This window comes from Carassius auratus, unplaced genomic scaffold (genome assembly GCF_003368295.1).
Source record: "Carassius auratus strain Wakin unplaced genomic scaffold, ASM336829v1 scaf_tig00214588, whole genome shotgun sequence".
NCBI classification, from domain to species: Eukaryota; Metazoa; Chordata; class Actinopteri; order Cypriniformes; family Cyprinidae; genus Carassius; species Carassius auratus.
The window spans coordinates 179493-201709 of record NW_020527725.1 but is presented as its reverse complement, the minus strand read 5'-3'; the positions used below and the strand labels follow the sequence as shown (position 1 = coordinate 201709).

The 22217-nt window shown below is 37.4% G+C and overlaps 1 protein-coding gene across 2 annotated transcripts; it reads left to right on the top strand.

Moving 5' to 3' along the window:
* Nucleotides 1-1804: 1804 nt before the first annotated feature.
* On the top strand, nucleotides 1805-20760 carry LOC113092434 (high affinity cationic amino acid transporter 1-like). Of its 2 annotated transcripts, none has more exons than XM_026258026.1 (12): nucleotides 1805-1896; nucleotides 9382-9885; nucleotides 10323-10481; nucleotides 10683-10851; nucleotides 11292-11425; nucleotides 12731-12953; nucleotides 16918-17054; nucleotides 18233-18335; nucleotides 18425-18627; nucleotides 18706-18857; nucleotides 19551-19659; nucleotides 19813-20760. In XM_026258026.1, the coding sequence occupies exons 2-12, from the start codon at nucleotides 9513-9515 to the stop codon at nucleotides 19989-19991; spliced, it is 1941 nt and encodes a 646-aa protein (XP_026113811.1). In that variant the 5' UTR covers nucleotides 1805-1896; nucleotides 9382-9512; the 3' UTR covers nucleotides 19992-20760. The 2 variants fall into 2 exon arrangements, with proteins under 2 accessions (XP_026113811.1, XP_026113810.1); XM_026258025.1 differs by lacking the exon at nucleotides 16918-17054 and adding an exon at nucleotides 16481-16620.
* The last annotated feature ends 1457 nt before the right edge of the window (nucleotides 20761-22217 follow it).

Genomic DNA, 22217 nt, shown 5'->3' with positions numbered 1-22217 from the left:
TAGATTAGCCTTCCGGACTTCTTTTGACAGTGTGGTGGGCGGCTTTCAGGAGGTTCATTCTTAGCCGGTTGTTCTTTTCGTGAGTTAAGGTCAGAAGATAATTACCTTGCTCCTTCTCCAAAGCATTTCCTTAGCCTGGGTAGTAAGGTTGGGTGTCCTCCCCTCATTTCCCCACATGCTAATTTTATGGCCTTTTCCCCCATGATAGGATTTTCAAGTGAATGGCACATTGCTTTTGGAACATAGTTGTTTGAGGACAGCTGTATTCCTTGCTTGATTTTGGGGAATGTCCCTTTCTATGTTAAGCCGGATGGGTTTAGGAGTGAAGTGACATACAGCTAAGTATGGTGACCCATACTCAAGTCCTTGCCTTGGAACATAGCTATTCAGTTTAAGTTTATTTGTATAGTGCTTTTTACGATACAAATCATTGCAAAGCAACTTTACAGAAAATTAAGTTTCTACAATAGTTAGTGGTGACTGTCAATTTATGTGCATATGATAAGAATTTTCAGGAAAATGTATACGAGAGACACTATTAACAGCAATTATTATATGATGCAATCACACTTGTAGCAATATTTGTTATTATCTATGTTGTTTCAGGGTTAGCATCATCTGAGCTATCTGAGGATAGTTGTGTTTCAGCTCAGTACTGTCCCCTTGTCAGGGAAACCCGTTGCTACTCAAACCTATACAATAAAAGGTAGATGTGCATTTGTTTGTTCACATGTTTGTTGTGGAGCCGACCATCAGCGGATGCTTTCGGAAGTATAAATACTATATTAGTCGAAGCTGTCCATGTACGCATCTGGATTGCTCATGTGGAAAGTATAACACAGGCTTGCAGTGTCTGCTAGAGGACGCAACGTTTTGTTCCCTCTCACAGAAGCATGGTTCTCACAGAGTAACCAGTTTTTCATTCTTTTTTGGGACTGTCACTGAAGGTGTGGAGGCACCTGTTGTTTATGGCAGCCTATAAATCCATTTGGAGGAAAATTTGGCACATTAAGAGGTGAGAGTCTGAACTTGCCTTGCCTGAACTTGATTTCAAACCTCGAGTGCCACTCTCTTGAACCATGTTTTTTTCTTTCGATTTCTTGGTTTATTCTAAAAGACATCTATGATGCAAATTTCTGCCACATTAGATATAAAAAAAGGTGTGCTTTGGTAAATCATAATTATAACAACTTGACATTGAGATATTGAAGGTGCAGTTACATAAACATGAATTTTTATCTCATAATTATGGCTTAGTATCTCAAGTTTTATTTTTCATAACTGATTTACAAAAGCAGGTTATTTTCTTATGCAGAAATACATGTATAGTAATTATTATTCTGATGAAATTCTACTTTTTCCAAACCATCTTTGAGTGTTTACAGAATCTTTATTTAGGCTAGATCATATTTATCATATTGTGTGTCTGCTATTTTCCCCCCAAAATTATAGCCTTTCAATTTCTTCACTAAGCTAGATTTCATTTGTATGTGGCAAGTGCTTTTAATATATTTATCTGGATTGGAAGAATTTTTGGATCAAGTTTTTAGTGTAGGCTGCAGCTTCCTCATCACTTCATAAATTATTACATTAATTGCATTTGATATGCAAACTTTCTTTTTTATTGCCTTGAAGATTTAAACTTAAGTTTGAGATTTTGCATGCCGGTTTCTTTACAGCGAATAGTAAAATTCGGGAGGAGCATGTACAAAACCGCAATGAAACTTGATCCATCTACCTTACACATCGCAGACCCACACAGCAGTCACACCACCTGCCAGGAGACCCACATAACCACTCTTGACTGAGCTGGAGCAAACATTATGATAGAAGTTTTCCAGCAACACAAGAAGAATCACTAGATCCGGTCTGTTATGCTCCGAGACCAGCTGCAAGGTAAGACCAACATCTGGTACACCAGTTGCTTTCTTGTCTAAGGCGTTTTCTAAAACGTCCACCAGCACTGAACATTTATTTAATTAACGCTGTTTTACTATAATTAGCCTAAAGTTACAAATCAATCGATCTGAAACTCGCTCGGACGGACAGCACATGGTTTAATTCAGCGCAGCGCTCCGTTATCAGGCAGGGCAGGAAAACGTGGGACGGGGCGCACGGGGTCTCCCGCCTCGTAATGTAGTCTGTCCTGCAGGGGAAAGGAGGACATTAAAATGTTTTTAGGTTTATAAAAACTGCCGCTGCTTAAACCTGTGATTTGGTTTTAGACACTGCATCTTCGTTAGCACTAGATAGTGAGCATTCTGGTTTTCATTTTTAAAGATCGTAGCAGCATATCATACAGTCGATCGTTTGAACAGAAAAATGTAATATTATTGTTGTATTAACTTAAATATTATTGTTGTATTACCTTAAAAATTATTAAAGAATACATAAAAAAAAAAAATATTTGTACTTCACATGATGCCAAAATTTGAATAAATAAATGGTCTTTCAATTTGTCTTCACTGCAGATAAATCTTTTTCTATTTATAAGTGAGCTGGAGTCTCTTCTGCTCTTAAGAGTAAACTGATCTAAAAGAGAGAGGTGTGTCACCTCATGCCATAAGAGCTGATGTAACATCAAAGATTATTGCTATCAGAATGTCATTATATTTTTCAGATAGTCATTTATGATTTATATAACAAAAAATGTAATCAGTCTGAGTGTTTGTATAAATTTTTTTCTTGTGCTGAATTTATTTTTTAAATGATTACATGCTTTACTATGTGTTAGTAAGCAATGTCTTCTCATTGCAAACATGGAAAACCTTGTTTCATCAACACTCACTAATGCATGCCATACCAAGAGCTGTATTTATATGTAAACAAGTCAAACGTGCTGCCACTAGGAGAGCTTTCTGTTGGGGGTCTTTAATTTACATCTGAGTCACTGTATGTGAAATGCTTCTTCCTCAGTCCAGATGCTTTCTGCAACATAGAGGCCTTTTAATGCTCCAGATTTCAGAAAATCCTCTTAAAGCTGCTTGTAGGTCAGAGGAATACATTTTAGGATGTTTCCATATTATATAAATCACAGTCAAGGGCATCATACACGACAGCGCTGATGATCTTTGACTGTTTACACCGTTATGCTATAGATAGAGATACTACAAACATGTGCACACAAAAATGATAATAATAGCATATGTGGGTGTGTGTTTAATGAATCCCAAACTTTTTTTTTTTGTTTTTTTGTCATGGTGCAATATGAAGTTTATAACACCTACAATTCTACATTTATTTGTCATTTCAAACCAATAGGAATTTCATTTTATTAAATGAGATTTACTGGCTCATAATAAAAAAAAAAAAACATGAGCTATCTTTAGTAGGAGGTAGAAATGTTTTGATTATGTACGTCTTGTGACTTGTGACCTCATCGACTCACCCTGCAGGTCTTCTGTGTTTTGTAAACTGTTTTTTTTTTTTTTTTTTTTTGCAAGTTTCTCATAATTAGGTCACATGCATCTATCTGTGTCCCCAACACACAACACGTTACCTGACACCCCGCATATGACATGCTAAAAACAAGCCTTGAGGAATCTCTGAGTGGCAGCCTATGGTTTAGATCCTGGACTGCTGTCTGAAAGGTTGCAGGTTCAATCCCAGATGTGTAATTAAAATGCATGTGAGTGATTAACTCACCATTAGCTAATTAGTATTAGAATGTCTATCAGTAGGCTTTTATAGCTTTAGATCCATTAGAAGCATTAAAATACATTGGAAATGGTTATAAACTAACCATTAGACTGATAAATATGGTTAAAAGGCGTTAATTTGATCTCAAATGGATGGTTTATTATACTGTAAAGCATCATTTTACCACAGTTGCAATGTCTATAGCGGGAAATTGTGTCATGACTGTGAGAACTTAAGTTGCAATTGTTCTTGATGCTGCAAATCAACTTTTGCAGACAACTGGACAAATTCAAGCACTGTTAAACTTCTAGGCCCATTGTATATACAGTTTTATGCATGATTATTAGGGCAATTATCTTATTGCATTGCATTTTATATAATCATGCTATGTCCTTTTCAACCTGTGATTTAGGGTCTGTTGCATATCTCTTCAGTGTTTGTGGGAAGGCCAATGACAGTGTCACGGGTGGAGAACTTGCTTGGCTACCATTAACAAAAAGAAAGTCTTTTTAGAAGGGGTTTTGTCCAACCGGCGGCTGGCTGCAAGCAATTCCTAAATGATTTTAGAATTTCTAAAAAACTAAACTGAAGAATATTTGTCGCATACATTCCAAAATCAAATCACAGTCACGAGTTATAGGCTATGGGTAGTCAGATGGTGCCAGGTACATTGTGACCACTCTAAACATTCTCTTATGACTGGATAGACGTTGGCAAAAACACATCAACAAAACACAAGTTCTGGTTAGACTCTGTGCCCTTGACCCTATCCTATCTTGCTGTTTCTAGAAGGACTTGTGTTGTGGTTATGATACACTAAACGTTTGTGACGTCAGTACTCAAGCCCATATTGATGCTAAAATAGGATCACTTATCTATTTTAAGATAATGCAGTAATGTATTTAAAGATTATACAGTTCACATACTGATGGGACTTTAACTAATGTTGTGATTAAATGCAAAATAAAAGCCACAAGCATCCCAAGGCCAGAGTTTCACTGCTCTGCACTGCACGTTGAATACCATAACAGAAAGTCGCCCACTGATTGGTGCTCAGGCAACACACCCCTGCTCTACCCACCTGCTTAATTTAGTCAGATAAATTGCATGTGCGTGTCACCTCGCTGGTCACCTCGCTAGTCCTGACTGAGCTGGAATGGCAATCGATGGCACTGTTAACCTTACCCAACCCTGCTGTCAGTTGAAGCTATCAGGATTTATTTACAGATGTATGGAAAAATCCATAGCCTAGAGGTTTCAAACACACTGTCATGTGGGTGATGCCAGCTTAATGTGCTCTCTAAAAACATTTGCAGTATTAGAGATCTTCTGAAATGTTTGTGAGTAAAACACCTCAGTTTCATTTCATTATGTATATAAATTGTTTACAGTGGTGTTGTTGGTCTTTATGTGAGGCATCTTGAAATTGTTGCCATGTGTTGCAATTCCATTTAACCATTACTTATAAATCTATTCTAAAATACCTTCACAGCATTGTTGGTCTGTCAGCATTCCTACAGCATGGCAAAGGCAGACATTTCTACATGTCTGATGTCACACCAAAGAGCAGTTTAGACCAGCTCACTCAGGGAATGCTGGGATATCTGAATGAGGTCCAACTGGACAGCAGACCCCAAGAAACAGCTTGTGCTTGGATTACACTGATTCAACTCAGTGGCTCTGATTCTGGCTCCCACAGATTGGTTATGTGCCCATGTGGAACACAGTTTAGTCCTGTCACTTTAAGAAGTTACTCCTAATGTCAGCTCGTTAGGTGTAGAAGATACTGTTCCACACAATCTGTATCTTCCACTCTAAACTCACCTACCACCATGGGCAAGACCAAAGAGCTGTTAAAGGATGTCAGAGACAAGATTGTAGATCTGCACAAGGCTTGAATGGGCTATAAGGAAATGGAAGAAATACAAAAGAACCATCAGTCGGCCTCGGTCTGGAGCTCCATGCAAGATCTTGCCTCGTGGGGTAAGGATGATCCTGAGAAAGGTGAGGTATCAGCCCAGAACTACATGGGTGGAGCTTGTAAATGATCTTAAGGCAGTTGGGACGACAGTCACCAAGCAAAACATTGATAACACACTACGCCACAATTAACTGAAATCCTGCAGGGCCCGCGAGGTCCCCCTGCTCAAGAATTGCCAAATTAAAAGTTTGCCAAAGAACATAAAATGATTCAGAGAAGGTTTGGGAGAAAGTGCTATGGTCAGAATGGACCAAAATTGAGCTCTTTGGCATTAACTCGACTCGCCGTCTTTGGAGGGAGTGAAATGGTGACTATGACCCCAACAACACCATCCCTACAGTCAAGCATGGAGGTGGAAATATTATGTTTTGGGACTGTTTTTCTGCTAAGGGTACAGGACAACTTCATTGCAGTGAGGGGCAAATGGACAAAGCCATGTATTGTAAACTCTTGGACGAGAACCATCTTCCCTCAGCCAGAACACTGAAGATGAGTCATGGATAAGTCTTCAAGGATTACAGTGACCCAAAACATACCACCAAGGAAACAAAGGAGTGGCTCAAGAAGAAGCACATTAAGGTCATGGAGTGACCTAGCCAGTCTCCAGACCTGTATCCTAAAGACAATCTTAGGAGGGAGCTGAAACTTTGAGTTGCCAAACAACGGCCAAGGAACCTTAAGGATTGAGAGAGAATCTGCAAAGAGGAGTGGATCAAAAGTCCCTCCTGAGATGTGTGCAAAACTGGTTTGTTTTGCTAGGGGATTGAATACTTATTTCACTCAATGAAATGCAAATCAATTTCTAAACTTTTTATAATTTGGATTTTTTTGGTTGATATTCTCTCCATATGGTAAAATAAACCTACCATAAAAATTAGACCCTTAATGTCTTTGTGTGTGTGTGTGTGTGTGTGTGTGTATATGTTTTTTTCATTCATGTTCACACAAATCTTAAGTTTTTGCTTACAACACTGATTTATTCTGAAAACTCCTGTAGCGGATTATCATACTAGTTGCTAAAGCTTGATCAAAAAAATAGTTGTGCATTTAAGAAAACAACAACAAAAATAGACAGACATTTTATTGATTCTGTCTTGTGCACAGCTTTAAACCTATACTCTGGTTTTTTTATTTAGTCACACTGCTATTCTCAATTTAATGAACTTCCGGTTTAGATGTGGGAAATTTGACTAAAGTTTATGTTTGCTGTTTCAACAACCGGTTTGTTCCAGTCAGGCCCTCATATCCACGCTTGCGTGGTTAAAATGGCAACAGTTAAATGTGCAGTACTGCTCGAGTGACTCTATTTACGTGCTTCCACATTTCTAAGGTCCGAGGCATCCGAAAGAACTTTCCATTTAAGTGTGGCATGAGAGGAACAGTGTTGGGTATAGTTACTTTGGAAAGTAGTTAGTTAGGTTACAACGTTACCATCAATTAAAAGTAATCAGTTATGATACAGCGTTACCTATTCATAAAAGTAACGCGTTAGAGTACTCATGCGTTACCAAAAATTAAAAGCCCTTTGCAGCGGCTCACACATGACAGACACAGCCTCCGGCCCCTTTAAATGCACCTAGAAGTCGTGACTCCCGACAATGAATAACGTCATTCATCCGACTTAATTAACACTGCAGGATAACAATAACAGGAAAGACAGTCAGCAATCGGCTATTCCACATGGCGTTTTATTTATTTATCACAGAACATATTATTAATCAAAATTCGCACCTAACGTTACCCAGAGCCATATAGAGAGAACTAATTATTATTAAAGTGTCACTCACAGTCACAAGCCTAAATTCGCTTTAACACAGTCATCTTACATTTACTCTTCAAAGTAGTGATTAAAACGTAGCGTTAAATTTGAGGTAGAATTTTTGGCGGTCGACAGAAGCTTTTCACCAAAGCAGAGTGTGCATTTTACCATTATGTTCCTTTCTTTTTCGTTGACAAATTGAAAATAATGTGCGTACTTCCATAAACCAAACGCTGTCCTCTCTGCTATCTTGCCGGGAGTTCGAAAAAAAAAAAAAAAAACACACACACACACACACACACACAGGGTCAGGCGCAGGGCACAGACGCATCACAGCCATTGACTTTACGATCACAGAGCTTCGGCTCCGCTGATACATCCGCAGGTGGCACAGTAGACCTAGGACTACTGTCTGACAAAAAGCAGGCTGCAGTCGGGATTTTCCTTTCCTTAAAATAACGGATTACTTTTTTAAAAAAAATAACGAAGTTACTGATTACTTACGCACGAAACTAACGCGTTAAGTTACAAATTTCAGGAAAAAAGTAATTAGAGTACTCGCGTTACCCACAACACTGGAGAGGAAGTGATTCCTTATGTCACCTTTTTACGCTGTTTAGATGTTAGATTTCTCAGAGGAAAGATAACTGGGTCATGATTCATAGTAGATTCATTTATAGACTCAAACTCTGTGTTAAGGAACATATTTTGAAACCAGAGCCTCTCAAGAGACAAGTTACACATAATTACAAGTAGATAAATTACATTCAAGCTACTATTTAAAGAAAAAGTGAAGAAAAAGTGAACTATATTTGGTAACTACAAGCTATGAGTACACACATCAGTGTGTTTATATGTGTGTTAGTGTGTGTGTTTTTCAATGAATTTTATATTTTATTTATTTCTCAGACTAATAAATATTTAGCCAAAAACAATGAAGAATCTCAGTTACCTTTCATACTGCTGAAAAAAATGTAGTGGTGTAACAACTTTTAGTTATTTACTGATAAAAAGTTATAATAATCGTAATAATAATTATCATTATTACTATGTGAGAAAAGATCAAATTTACTGCTTCACAGTTTAGTGTTATGCTAGCTTTATGCATAGAGAGATTCATTTACATTCATTAACAAATTACCTTCTCAGAACAGGCTGTTTTCATAGAGCTTGCAAACAGATCTTAATTGTTCTTGTGCAGTTGCGTGTATTTTTGCCATTAAGTTCTGCTCTTGGTTATGTAATACATGTCAGTTTGTGTGAGTATGATGGATTATCCCCAGTGGGCCTCTCCAGCTCTGCCACCGGTCACATTTTATGGATTTCTCTCCATGTTACTCAACACTTGGGAAAAGAGTGCAGCTGTATGAACTTATTGACTGGAGAACGGCTGCCCATTTGCACGTACAGTACAGTACATTTTGACATTTGGCCTTCGGGGGTCACAATATGCTTTTCATTCAAGAGGCTTGGTTGCGGTTCAGAATATTGCGTCGTTTTCTCTTGCAGTGTCATCAGATTTGTACTGGGTTTAGTTTTGGTACTTGGCTTGAAGTTAAAGTGAATATGGGTCAGTGTTCTACGTGTTTTTTGGCCCTTAAATCACTGGACAGCTACTATTCTCACCACAGATGTGCTGGTTTGTGTCCTGGAGCTTTAAAAAGCAATGAAAAAAAGAAAAGGTTTGCATATCCCACTCATATCTGGTGGGAAATATCTGGAAAATATCGAGTTACTTTGGTCACACTGGGGAGTGCTAACCGCATTTACCGCCATATGATTACTGTTGCATTTTTGTTCATCTCTGGAAATAAAGTTTAAGTGAAGTACGATTCCCTGAGAAAAATAAAAAAACAATTTAATGGAACAAAAATATGGAAAATGATATAGTCACTGATAAATATTATTGTTGTGCATCACTAATCATTTGACATCATACATTTGAGGGTGTATAAACTGCCACTGCCACTTTCTCAAGTCCATTACTCTCTTTTTCCTACAGATAAGTGTCACTCCTGAACAGTATTCTGAACACTGTGAATCCTCTGCGTTTGTGGGCGAACCAGAAATATTGTGAAAGGAGGAACTCTGATAAAACGAGGCACAAAAAGAAGCTGTCGCCAAATCAAATCAATGATGTTTTTGAAAAAGCTTCTGCGTTTCGGGAAACAGCTGCTAAGGTTGAAGGTTGTCGACTGCAACTCGGAGGATTCGCGACTCTCCCGATGCTTGAACACATTTGACCTGGTGGCTCTTGGTGTGGGCAGCACCTTGGGAGCTGGGGTGTATGTCCTCGCTGGAGCCGTGGCCCGAGAAAACGCAGGACCAGCCATCGTCCTGTCGTTCCTCATCGCAGCCATGGCCTCAGTGCTCGCGGGCCTCTGCTATGCAGAGTTTGGGGCGAGAGTGCCGAAAACGGGCTCAGCATACCTGTACAGCTATGTGACTGTTGGGGAGCTGTGGGCCTTTATAACTGGCTGGAATCTTATACTTTCATATGTAATAGGTGAGACAACACACAATATCACTTAAAGGGATAGTTCACCCTAAAAATGAAAATTCTGTTAATTACTCACCCTCAAGTTATTCCAAACCTGTATGACTAACTTACTTCTGTTGAATATGAAAGAAGATATTTTGGGGAATGGGTAACCAATCAGTAGATGGACCCCATTGACTTCCACAGCTGGACACACATACTATGAAAGTCAATGGGGACCATCAATTGTTTGCCTTACACACATTCTTCAAAATATCATCTTTTGTGTTCAACAGATATATATATATATATATATATATATTGTTACTTAATATCATCTTTAAAATTGTGTAATGCTATGAAAATAAAGTCTGTAAACTGATGTATGGTGTAGTTTTTTTTTTATTTCCTTATGTTTTCCCTCATTGCTATATGATGTTACTCAATCTGTAAAACCTTCTCAGGTACATCAAGTGTCGCCCGAGCTTGGAGTGCCACATTTGATGAGCTGATTGGAAAACAAATTGAGCATTTTTGTCGACAGTACATGTCCATGAATGCCCCGGGGATTCTGGCGGAGTACCCAGATATGTTTTCAGTATTCATCATCCTTACTCTCACAGGTAAAACATGACAATAGCACTAATTACATAGGGAGTCATGACTGACCAGTATTAGAGTATCGTAATTTGTTATGTATATAAATAATAATTTCAAAACACACTGATTCATTCTGATAATGAAAGCTTTTGAATGTAAATATTTAGCGAATGTTCGTGTTGACTTTGTTCCGTAGTGTTTTGAACTACGTTTGTTTGCTATAGGCCTGCTGGCCTTCGGCGTGAAGGAGTCAGCCATGGTCAACAAAGTGTTCACCTGCATCAACGTCCTGGTGCTGTTGTTCATGGTTGTATCTGGACTGGTTAAAGGTACACTGAAGAACTGGCACCTGGACCCTGATGAGATTCTCTATGGAACCAATTCCACCATTAAGTGAGTTATGTTTCACGACTCAGAGATTATTTTTATATATATATATATATATATATATATATATATATATATATATATATATATATATATATATATATTTATATATATATATATATATATATATATATATATATATATATATATATATATATATATATATATTTATATTGAGATATGTAATTACAATTATTCCACAAAATTATATACCATAAAATTTCAGGTCAGTAGGATTTTGTTTTCCAGTGTTACCTCACAAAATTGAGACTGAAAAATTATACTAATGATTGACCTCAGTGGACTTACGCATGTTAGCATATTTTATTTTTTAGCTGTTTTCTTTTTTTTTTTTTTTTGCGCCATAGTTTTGCAGAAATGACACACTTCTTCTTTCAAATTTAAATGGCATGTTATAATTTGTGTAAATTACTCTCTCTGAGCAGCGCTACACAGCCCCTGCCATCAAAAGAGATTCTGGGTGAAGGTGGGTTCATGCCTTTCGGCTTCACAGGGGTCTTATCAGGGGCAGCTACCTGCTTTTACGCCTTCGTTGGGTTCGACTGTATTGCAACTACAGGTAACTAAAGACTCTCTACACTGTTTAATATTAAGAAGGCACCATTTTCTTCTAAAATTCTGTTGAAAAGCTCAAATATACGATGCATTGTCTGCAAACATGAGGTTAGTGAGAGTAAATTGTGCAAGAAGCCTATTTTGTATGCATAAATGCCTTTAATAAGTGTAAAATTGAACAACAGTGAGGCTATTATGCTACCTAAATATTTGGCTTGCGTTCATGACGCTTTGGTCTAAGTTATTTAGAGTTTCCTTTTGTTTATAATAGTATGGCATGGATATTCTCAGTAGATCTCTGCTTATGGTTTGCCTCTGGGCCCCCTCTTTTATGGCGGCTCACTCCCCCACATACCCTTGAATTCGATTGGCTAGAGTGTTTCAGGGTTGGCCTGGACTCATCTCCCTCTCTGTAGCTGTGGTTCAGATTCAGTAAACCCTTCTCCTCCAACATGCTGGTCAGGAGTGGTGATATAGCCATGTTCCTTTGCTCTCTCTGGCACTGATGGCATGAAGACACTTCTGCACAAGGTCAAACCATAGAAACTTTTGCCAAAAGCGAACATGCTCGTACCACTAACTGCTCATTTTCTTGCTCCAAGGCTTCTTAAAATGACAGATTTTACATGCAGTGTGCTTTTAATTGACTTAATGGCAAGAATAAATGTACTGTAATTGAATGAATGTAAATGTAATGTACAGTACCGTTCAAAAGTTCGGGTATCAATGTTAAAAACAGTTTAATATTTTTGTAGAAACTGATTTTTTAAATATATATCTTTTTTTTGTAACAATATAAATGTATTTTATATCACTTTTGATCAGATTAATGTATTCTTGCTGAATCAGCGGTTTAATTTCTTTAATATTTTTTTTTTATCACTTTTTTTTTTTTTTTTTACACTTTGAAATAGCCATAGTATTTGTGGAGACACTAATTAAAAGACAACCAACTATCGGTTTTCAGTTTTACACAATAATAATCAGTCATGTCATGGGATAGGATGGCACAAAATGAAAAACCCTCATATCAATAATGTAAAGGGCTGAAAATAAACGGGTATTTTGTAACATTAATTTTCTCTATGGAAAAATACAATTTCTAAGAACTCGTGCAATTTGATAGTCCGGGCATAGGTCTGTTTTTGGCCTCCTTTGGTTCACCCCTGTAATTTATGCTGTTACACAGCAGTTAGCTACTGACGTGTTTTTGCTTAGTTGCTTAAATGGATGATGCAAGTTTGAGTCCAGCCTGCAACCTTTTACTGTTTCTTTTTAACAAATCATAATATCTTGTTTCTTATCACAGGTGAGGAGGTGAAGAACCCCCAGAGAGCCATTCCCATTGGCATCGTCTCCTCCCTCCTTATCTGTTTTGTAGCATACTTTGGTGTATCGGCAGCCCTCACCATGATGATGCCGTATTACATGCTGGATAAGAACAGCCCTCTTCCCGCGGCCTTTAAGTACGTTGGCTGGGAAGGAGCCACGTACGCTGTGGCGGTAGGCTCCCTTTGCGCCCTGTCTACCAGGTAAGCACTCATCCTACCAGTCAGGCATTGTTTGAACACACACTACAGCCCAGTCTAGAGTAAAATAGTTCACCCCTGCATGGTAGAGCACTAAAATGTTCATAAAATTAAGAATTAATCATGTTCCTCGAAAAGAATGGATGTAATTAACCGCAAGCCTGATTGCAGTTTAAAAGACTTTAGTCATTTTGATAGCGCAACTTTTCAGAAGTTGACCATCCCAATCATTAAAGTTTACTAAGTGTACTCGGACAACCTCAGGGAGGTTCAGAGAGTGCAGTCTGGGACTGGATTGCAGGATAGTGTGTGTGTATATATTTATCTGAGGCAGCTCATATGAACCCCTAGCTAAAAATATATAGGGAAACTTGGTGTGCTGAGTTATGAATCCTGTTTCTCAGTTATGCAACACTCAATCCAGGCTATGAATGGGAGTAAGGCTGGATGCTACACATTTTTTTTTTTTTGTCCATAAAAGTCAGGCAGTAATTAGTCTTATAGAAATTACCTACATGAATTCACACTAGATATCGTTGCTCAGAAATGTTTGTACTGTGAAGTATGAATTGTGTGTACACTATTAAAGGGGTCATCTGATGCAATTTAAATTGTTCCTTTCTCTTTGGAGTGTTACAAGCTCTTGGTGCAGGAGATCTGTAAAGTTGCAAAGACTAAAGTTTCAAATCCAAAGAGATATCCTTTATAAAAGTTAAGACTTGTACACACTCCCCTAAAACAGCTCATTCTAACACGTCCCCACATCTCTACGTCACTATGTGGGAAGATTTGCATAAAGCCGCTCAAATGTTCATGCAAAGAAAGCATGCGTACAAATCTTTCTATTTAACGGGATCTTCTTAGTGAACCTGTCCAACCAGTTCATCAAACCAAACTTCATAGTTTGAAACGGTGCATGTCCCCGGGTCGCGGTCCGGCAGTCGGTAACTTTTGCCGCTTGCGTCTGGCAGAAGAACATTGTAGCTGGAGTTAATTCGCTCTGTTTACATCTATGGCGAGTCACGCAGGCACTGTGATGCTCTGCAGCGTTGCCAACCCCACCCAGACTAAAATAGTCCGAATATAGTCCGATTCAGGGTAAGACAAAAACACGGTTTGGAAAATGGATTCATGATGTACTCGCTCATTATATATATATTTTACATTTTCAACACAAAACACTGTGGCACAGCCCTGCGCTGATTAGACCAGAAGTCCAAGGACCAGGATTTTTGCAGTATCTTATGCCGTGTTCCAGGCAATCAGTAACCTGTGTTTTTCCAACCTTAAACCCGTGAAAGTACACTGGAACAGCAGTCAAACCCGTGACTTCTCACCCGTGAACTCGTACTAGATCGATGTACTCCAAGTTCCAAACGACACACAGCACGTGAAACAACGATGGCAGCCCCTACGAATAATATTGCCTACGGATGCAGTGTTTATGCAGGCGGTACACGTTGAAAAATTGATTTTAGGACAGTGTAACGTTGCAATTAAATTAATAATCTAGCTACAATTCTTTGCGCTCAGGAAGTTTGGCGTGACTTGCCTGGAATGGTACAAAGTCATTAGTCGTGGTTTGAAATCGTGACTTATGGGCTCAAAAACCTGCCTGGAATGCAGCATTATTTTTAAGCCATGTTTAAACGTCACCATAGCGACCAGAGTCAGTGAGCGTTAGGTTAGGGGCAGAGAAAATGTTATTAATGTTATGTTGTTGGTGCGATGTTACAAGGACGCTGCTAATAAAGTTGCATACGTTTACACAGTTGATTCATGTTTATTATTATATTACAATATAACACAGCTTTTATGCCAGTCATATCATTTTTTTTTTTTTTTTTTTTTTTGTTGTATTTATCCGTCAAACCTTAAAGCCCGGTCCGTGAAAATATTGTCTGACATTAAACCGGTCCTTGGCGCTAAAAAGGTCAGGGACCGCTGCACTAATCCACAGATTACTTAAGATATTAGTTTTATAAACGTGCCTTACACTCCCTCTGACGTGAAATAAACCAAAATCCAGGAAGACGACATAGGGCGTAACATTTCCGTCACATGCTTGAGGCATTCGACCAATCACAATGCACTAGATAGCTGGACAATAAGAGCACACCTCGCTTATTCAGAATGATGAGCCTTGTAAAATTGATGCGTTTCAGAAGGCAGGGCATAGAGGAGAAACAATAATGTACATTATATGGAAAATAATGTGGGTTTTTTTTTTTTTACCTTAAGACGCATAAACATATTGTATTACACAAAATAATGTTCTATTTAGCAGCATCATATGACCCCTTAAGTGAAGAAGTCTTCTGCATGGTCTGTCCAAGGCCTAAACTTATTATTCTTCTAACAAACCGTCTAACTTCTGAGTCACTAACGATAACCTCGGTAGCTGCAGAGCTGAAGTAGATTTATTGGCATTTATCTTTTTGGTTCCCAGTTAGTGCAGTATTTTCAGTATTAAATACTGTTAATTTTATATATTTCAATATCTTCCTATACTTTTCACTATCGGCATGAAATCTTGTCCACTTTCGCCGATTTAAACAATGTGTAACCAACCACATACACTTTTTTTTCTTACTGTTAAGGAGAGGATTTATCTGATAGAATTTGATACCAAAATTAACCAAACAACCAACCAACCAAAAAAAAAAAAAGAATGCAATATGAAATTCTATTCATGGGTATCTGATTTACTTGCTACTAAATGCTGCAAATAATGCTTGCAGTAAAAGTCAAGTTGTGTCATGTCACAGTTAATTTCAGTTGACAAAAATAAATTTATTTGTTGATGAGTGTACAAACTTAAAACAAATACATTCAAATTTGAACTAATTCTGTAAATGTGTATACATACATAACATGTATATACGCATAACTTAAATATAATGTTTATAACTGTAATTATAACATTTTAAATTAATATTTCTACCTCTGTGAGAATAGGGAAAGCCATACCACAACTATGATAATAACGACACAGAGGAACAATTGTTGAAATCACTTTCAGAATGATCTTTTCCAGCCGACGAACAATAAAAACATTAACAGCCTATCAAAATCCACTAGACGTTGTGTAAAACCAGCCAGTTACATTAGAAGTGTTTCGAAGTATTTGTAGGCTGATTTCCAAGAAGAGCAAATGCTGTGGCTATTTGGTGCTTTCAAAATATGTTTAAGTTTCTTTAAGCGGTCATCTGAGGTGGAAAGGGTGGGAAGTAAATATGGAAACTATCATTATTTTTGCAATGCCACTTGTACTTCAGAAATTACATGCTTCACTTTTAAAGTAATCCTTTTAATGATTAAAAATTCATGCCAAGAGATCGATCCTTATGCTCCTGCAAATATGTTCCTCTTTTTCTTTCTGGCTGGTCTAGTATCACTTTTGATTGGTGGGGGTGGCCTGTTTGTGGCATGATGCTCTCTCATAATAACACCACAGCAGTGTATGAATGCACTATGTCTGTGTCTCTTTTTTGCATGGCATGGTTTGTTTTCTCCATCTCTCGCGGCAGCCTGCTTGGCGCCATGTTCCCCATGCCCCGTGTCATCTGGGCCATGGCTGACGATGGCCTGCTCTTCAAATTCATGACTGGGATCAACGAGAGAACAAAAACACCCATACGCGCCACTATAACAGCAGGCATTGTCGCAGGTGAGCGAATTTTAATGCTACTAATCCACTGACGTCGCGTTACGTTCGCATAATCACGCATCCATCCACCTAGAGCATGTCGCATGGAAAAACAGCATTTTCGCCACACTGAACCTTTATCTGGAATGGGCCGGGTGGCAAAGCCTGCCCCCCACAGCTACGAGGGGATTCATTTAACTGTACATTTAACAGATGTATCCCCTTTCTGCCTTTGACACCACCTCTGGCAGCTGCCCAGTTGGCTTATGTGTTTCTTTTCTGCTCTCTTCCTTTTTTTTTTGATCATCCCATGATCAGTCTCTTGGGGTCCTTGTTCCCCCTCCCACGTATAATCTTTGCCATGGCCCGAGATGGTCTGCTCTTCTCGTTTCTGGCACGAGTGAGCGAGAAGAAGACGCCCGTCGTGTCCACTCTGGCCTCCGGGGTCATTGCTGGTAAGAGCAGAGGGCAGTGTGGGATTGGAGGGTGGAGCTCCAGTGGGCTGCTTTTGTTGCTGTTGCCTGTACACATCGATAGGAAGGAGGCTGGAAATTCAATGTTTATAAAACACACAGCAGTTACATGTAATTGCTAGAACTAAAGGGTATTTCTTTTTCTAAATGATTCTAGTAGTTACTTGGAACAGAAACTTGTAAGACAGACTTTGCTGTGAATTATTTGGTTTATTGTGCAAACATGACGTGATATCATGATGTCAGTTTTACCATACTAAAGAGTCTGTTGACATTGTGAATAGTTTTGTGTATTTCTGTTTGAAAGAGTTTAATTGCTTATGCTTTTAGCACTTTCCTTGAATAGGGTCCAAATACAGAACACCTTTTCTTTCTTTCTCTTCACTAAGAATCACTAAGCCTTCAGCAATTAAATTAAATATTATTTTACATTCTATAAATTCTTTATAATGTATTTAAATTTTATATTGCATTTTTTTTATATAATATCTTGCAGTTGTCTCTAAGGGGTTTAATGACCCCTTTTCACTTCCCAGATTTCTCACAGATATTGTGAAAATGAATTTCGGCGACAGAGACAGAATACTTCAGATATCATTATTATCATCAAAAACATTTGCAAAAACGACCATGTTTAATAAATCCATAGGAAATAAATACAAGTTATTTTATATTAAGGTTAATACAGGTTATCCCCTTTGAAAAGGAAAAATGAAAATGAGTTTTTTTTTTGGAATTCATAAAACATATATTTGTTATTATTGATAAAATATTTCTAAACCCACCTTGATCCATTTGAAGGTTAAAAAGTAATGTGGTATTATTTAATACCCTATTTGTGGAAAGTGTCTTTTTTATCTATTTAATTTATACTATTTAATATTGTTGATAAATGTTTTGTAACAGCTGAAAATTCATGAATAATGTATTGCAAAAATATTATTTATTTATTTATTTAATTGTTCACTGACGAACAAAGTTTATGTACTGGTTATATTTTCTTTACCTAGAGATGTAAAAGTAATGTTGGCCTAAATAGTACTACACAGTATGCATGTCCTTTACATAGAACATAAAGCTTTGAATTCAACTGCTTATTGTGAATATCATCCTACAACAAAACTGATGACCATAAATCGATCCTTTCCATTCCTGTGCAGCTATTATGGCTTTCCTGTTTGACCTGAAGGACCTGGTTGATCTGATGTCTATAGGAACTCTTTTGGCCTACACGCTGGTCGCTGCCTGTGTTCTAGTACTCAGGTTGGCAGATGCATGTGAAATTAAGGCATTACTAAATTTATGTTATTACAGTTTGGCTGTTGATTGTAAAATAATATTGTGAACTACAGGTACCAGCCCGATACGTTTCCTCCAACATATCACATAGCCAACACACCGGACGAGATGGAAATGAGCGAGACCATAAGTACACCTAGCATGGGGATTCTTCCCATAGAAGAGCGTTTCAGCTTCAAAACACTGCTCTTCCCCAACATCACTGAACCCTCCAACCTTTCAGGCTACACTGTTAACATCTGTGCGAGTCTGCTTGGTATGAAATCCACTTTAAGACAGATTTAATACTTTATTCAGCTGTTTTCTGGAGGTTTCTAAACGGCATCTTTTCCAGGTCTGCTGATCTTCAGCTTTAGTCTGTTGGCCGTCCTGGGTGGAAGTGCAGTGTGGAATATTGTCATCCTCAGTGTCCTGTTCAGCATTTGTGTCATAGTCACATTTATCATCTGGAGACAACCTCAGAGTAAAACCAAGCTCTCTTTTAAGGTTAGACCTCATAATGCACATGAACATCTAATGCATATGTAGATTTTCTATTTATAGATTTAGTTTTCATTGAATCTAATGTTATATACCTAATGTTAAAAAAGGAAGCCAAATACTGTTTTCTGTTATTATGTGGTTCACTGATAAGATGCTGTTTTGTTTGTTTGTTTCCAGATCTATTCATTTATTTAAAAAATGTGATTTATACACAGTTAGTTGAATGGACCTTTTTAAAATATTACTGTTTTTTGTTTTTTTTTTGTTTTTTTTATGGCGGGGGAATACATCTGTCCTGATATTACAAATAAGAATATTTTGTTTTTCCAATATATATTTTAACTTGGTGATTTACTTTTAAATAGTTTAACTCCACAGCTTATGGATATTTAAATACTATTATTTTTTTACTTTAATAAATAAAATATAAAAAAATGGAAATGTTTGATTAAAAACCTGTATGAAAATTAGCAATGTCTTGGCAACTAGTTAAATATGTTTAAGTTGAAGTACAACAATTACTATATGTATATGTGTGTGTGTGTGTGTGTGTGTGTTTGTGTGTGTGTGTGTGTGTGTGTGTGTGTGCGTGCATTCGTGCGTGTAGAAAAACCATTACACATTACTGACCACTGCATATAATTACACATTCCAGTCATTTTTAATAACAAGTAACTTCTTCATGTCTTCCCACAGGTTCCTTTACTTCCATTCATCCCAGTGGTCAGCATGTTTGTCAATGTGTACCTGATGATGCAGCTGGACAGGGGTACCTGGGTACGATTTGCCATCTGGATGTCTATAGGTACAGCACATACTCCTGCATGAACCAGTATATGCTTGTAAAAAAAAAATGCATGTAAATACAAGTTTTGCTACTTAAATAAATGTCCTCTGGTGGGCCTCCTGGCACGTGTGCGGTCAATAATGTGTTCTTATATCCCTCTGTTCTCTCCAGGACTCATAATCTACTTTGGCTATGGAATCTGGCACAGCACTGAAGCCACACTGGCCCATTCCAGTATGGAAGAGGAACTGAGTGTGTACAAACCCACCTGCAGTCTCAACAGGGACAGTGTGACCCCAGAAAAGGAGGCTTTCCTCTGTAACGGTTCACGAGTTGACGAAGATCTCTAATATGGAACAGTGTTACATTATTTGCTCAAACTTTGCATGAAAGCACACCGCCGGGAGGTTGTGAGGAGCACAGGCCGTTGGAATTGAATCAGATGGAGCTCAATGATCCTTTTAACAATCTCATTTCCTTGTCAAGAAGTCTAAGAGCTTTGTAAAGTGCACACTACACATGGGTGGAAGTATTTGATTATTCTCACAACTCGATGGTTTTGTTTCCTACTTCAGAAATCTTGAAGAAGCCAAAACAGGCACAGGACCTTTTATTGAATGGTTGTGGAGTCAAAAAAAAAACTAAAAAAATAAAAGAAAAAAAAATTGTAGGCATCTGTAAGCTGCAGTATTTTTTGTTGATGGCTGCTTTTGATAAATGATCTAATTGTACTTGTGCCTTTTGTCTTACTATTGCAATTAAACTAAATCTTGGATGTCAGGTTTAGGGTTTTACGTTTCTGAACGCACCTTTACTAGAAAAAGAAATCAAATCATGCTTGACTTTTGTGCTGAATTTGTAGTACTTTCTCCTGTCAGAGGTCCCATTTAAGAACCTTTTCCGACTGGTTTGAACTGCCCAGATCCAGAATTTGTAGGTTATTTCTGGTCCACCTGATTAGATCTTCAGGTAGTACTGCCACCTGCTGTTGTGGTCGGGCAGTCACCAGGGTTAGTTGCTTTTATCCGTCACAGTGCTGGCTACTGTGTATTTTATGTTGATATCTAGATGTATGTTTTGGTCGTTTATGGTGTTAGTACATATATCGCACTGTATTTATGTCGGTCAAAATATTTAAAAAAATAAAAATTAGTCTAAAGAGTTTTGGAATCATTTATTTTATCCCAGAGGTAGTCTTCCAAAGATTAGAATAATTAAGATTATAGATTATATGTTATATATTTATATGTTCTAGTTAAACTTCTTCCCTTATTCTTACCTGCTGAAGCAGCACATTGATGAATCATACAGACCTGATGCTTCTCAATCAATCCATCCATCAATCAATCAATCAATATTCTATCTTTCTTTGTTGAAATTCCATTGATTAAGTGATTTGTAAATGGCAAATCATGCTCTTTTTAATGCTGAAAAGTAATGTATGTGTAGAGGTGTTTGTTCACTTTTTTGATTACACAGATTTTAGTAGATTACAATGTTTTCTTATCATAATTGATTATGTTGCTGTTTGTGAAAACATTTCACATGGTTGTTTTGAGCTCTTGAAACTTTCCAGTTACAATTTAGAATGAAATTGCTTACATGTATATTCATATAAATGCTCAACTGCTTGAATAGTTGCATGAACACATATGAATAAATAATACAATATGAATAATACATTTGTAATGAGGCAAATAGTAAAAAATAATAACAAATAAGATGAGTTTTTTTTTTTTTTTTTTACCCAATATTGCTTAAATTAAATTATACATTTTTTTTGGGGGGGGGCTTTTCAAATGTGGCGCATTCAGTAAGCCTAAGACATCAGGCTACTGTATACAGTTTCAACCTGATGCTGTAAATAAAATACATTTGTGGAATTTATGTTTGTTATTTTCAATATGTTTTATGACATTTGTTACTTTAAATAAAATGTAGTTTAATAAACGTTAAGCTTATAAAACAGCAATATGTGCAATGTGTGTTGCAGTCACAGATCGAAAAATAATAAGCATAAATCAAAAATGTAAATGCAATGAAAAACAAATGCAATTTTTTTTTAATAAAAAACAACGTGGTCATGGATCGAAAAATAAGCGTGAATCAAAAATGTACAAATTATATTGCACAAAACTGAAACATGAATTTAAAAATTTTCCAAATCGCAAACAAAAATTATATACGATATCTAGCCCTTAACACTTGTCTTGTTAGTTTGGTTAAGTAAGCAATACTTTATATTTTAGGCAGTAAATTGCCAGCGATAGTTTATGCACATCTTGTCAGTAAAGCCAACACCTGCGCGCTTTCACATGAAGCAGCGTTTACTACACAGAGCTGTACGTTATGCTGCTCCATGTGAAAGCGCGCAGGTTATGGAGATTTACCGCTGATTACAGAACCAGCTTTACTGACAGTTAGAGTTAACAAGTTATCTACAATTGGTTACCTTTTGTTTTTCTCCACATGAGCAACTGTTCTCCATTCAACATTTTGAGTTACACCAATGGTTGGAGACTTGCGTAAAGACCTCCATACTTAAGGAGCATCCAAGTCTTTGAAAGAGTCTTTGT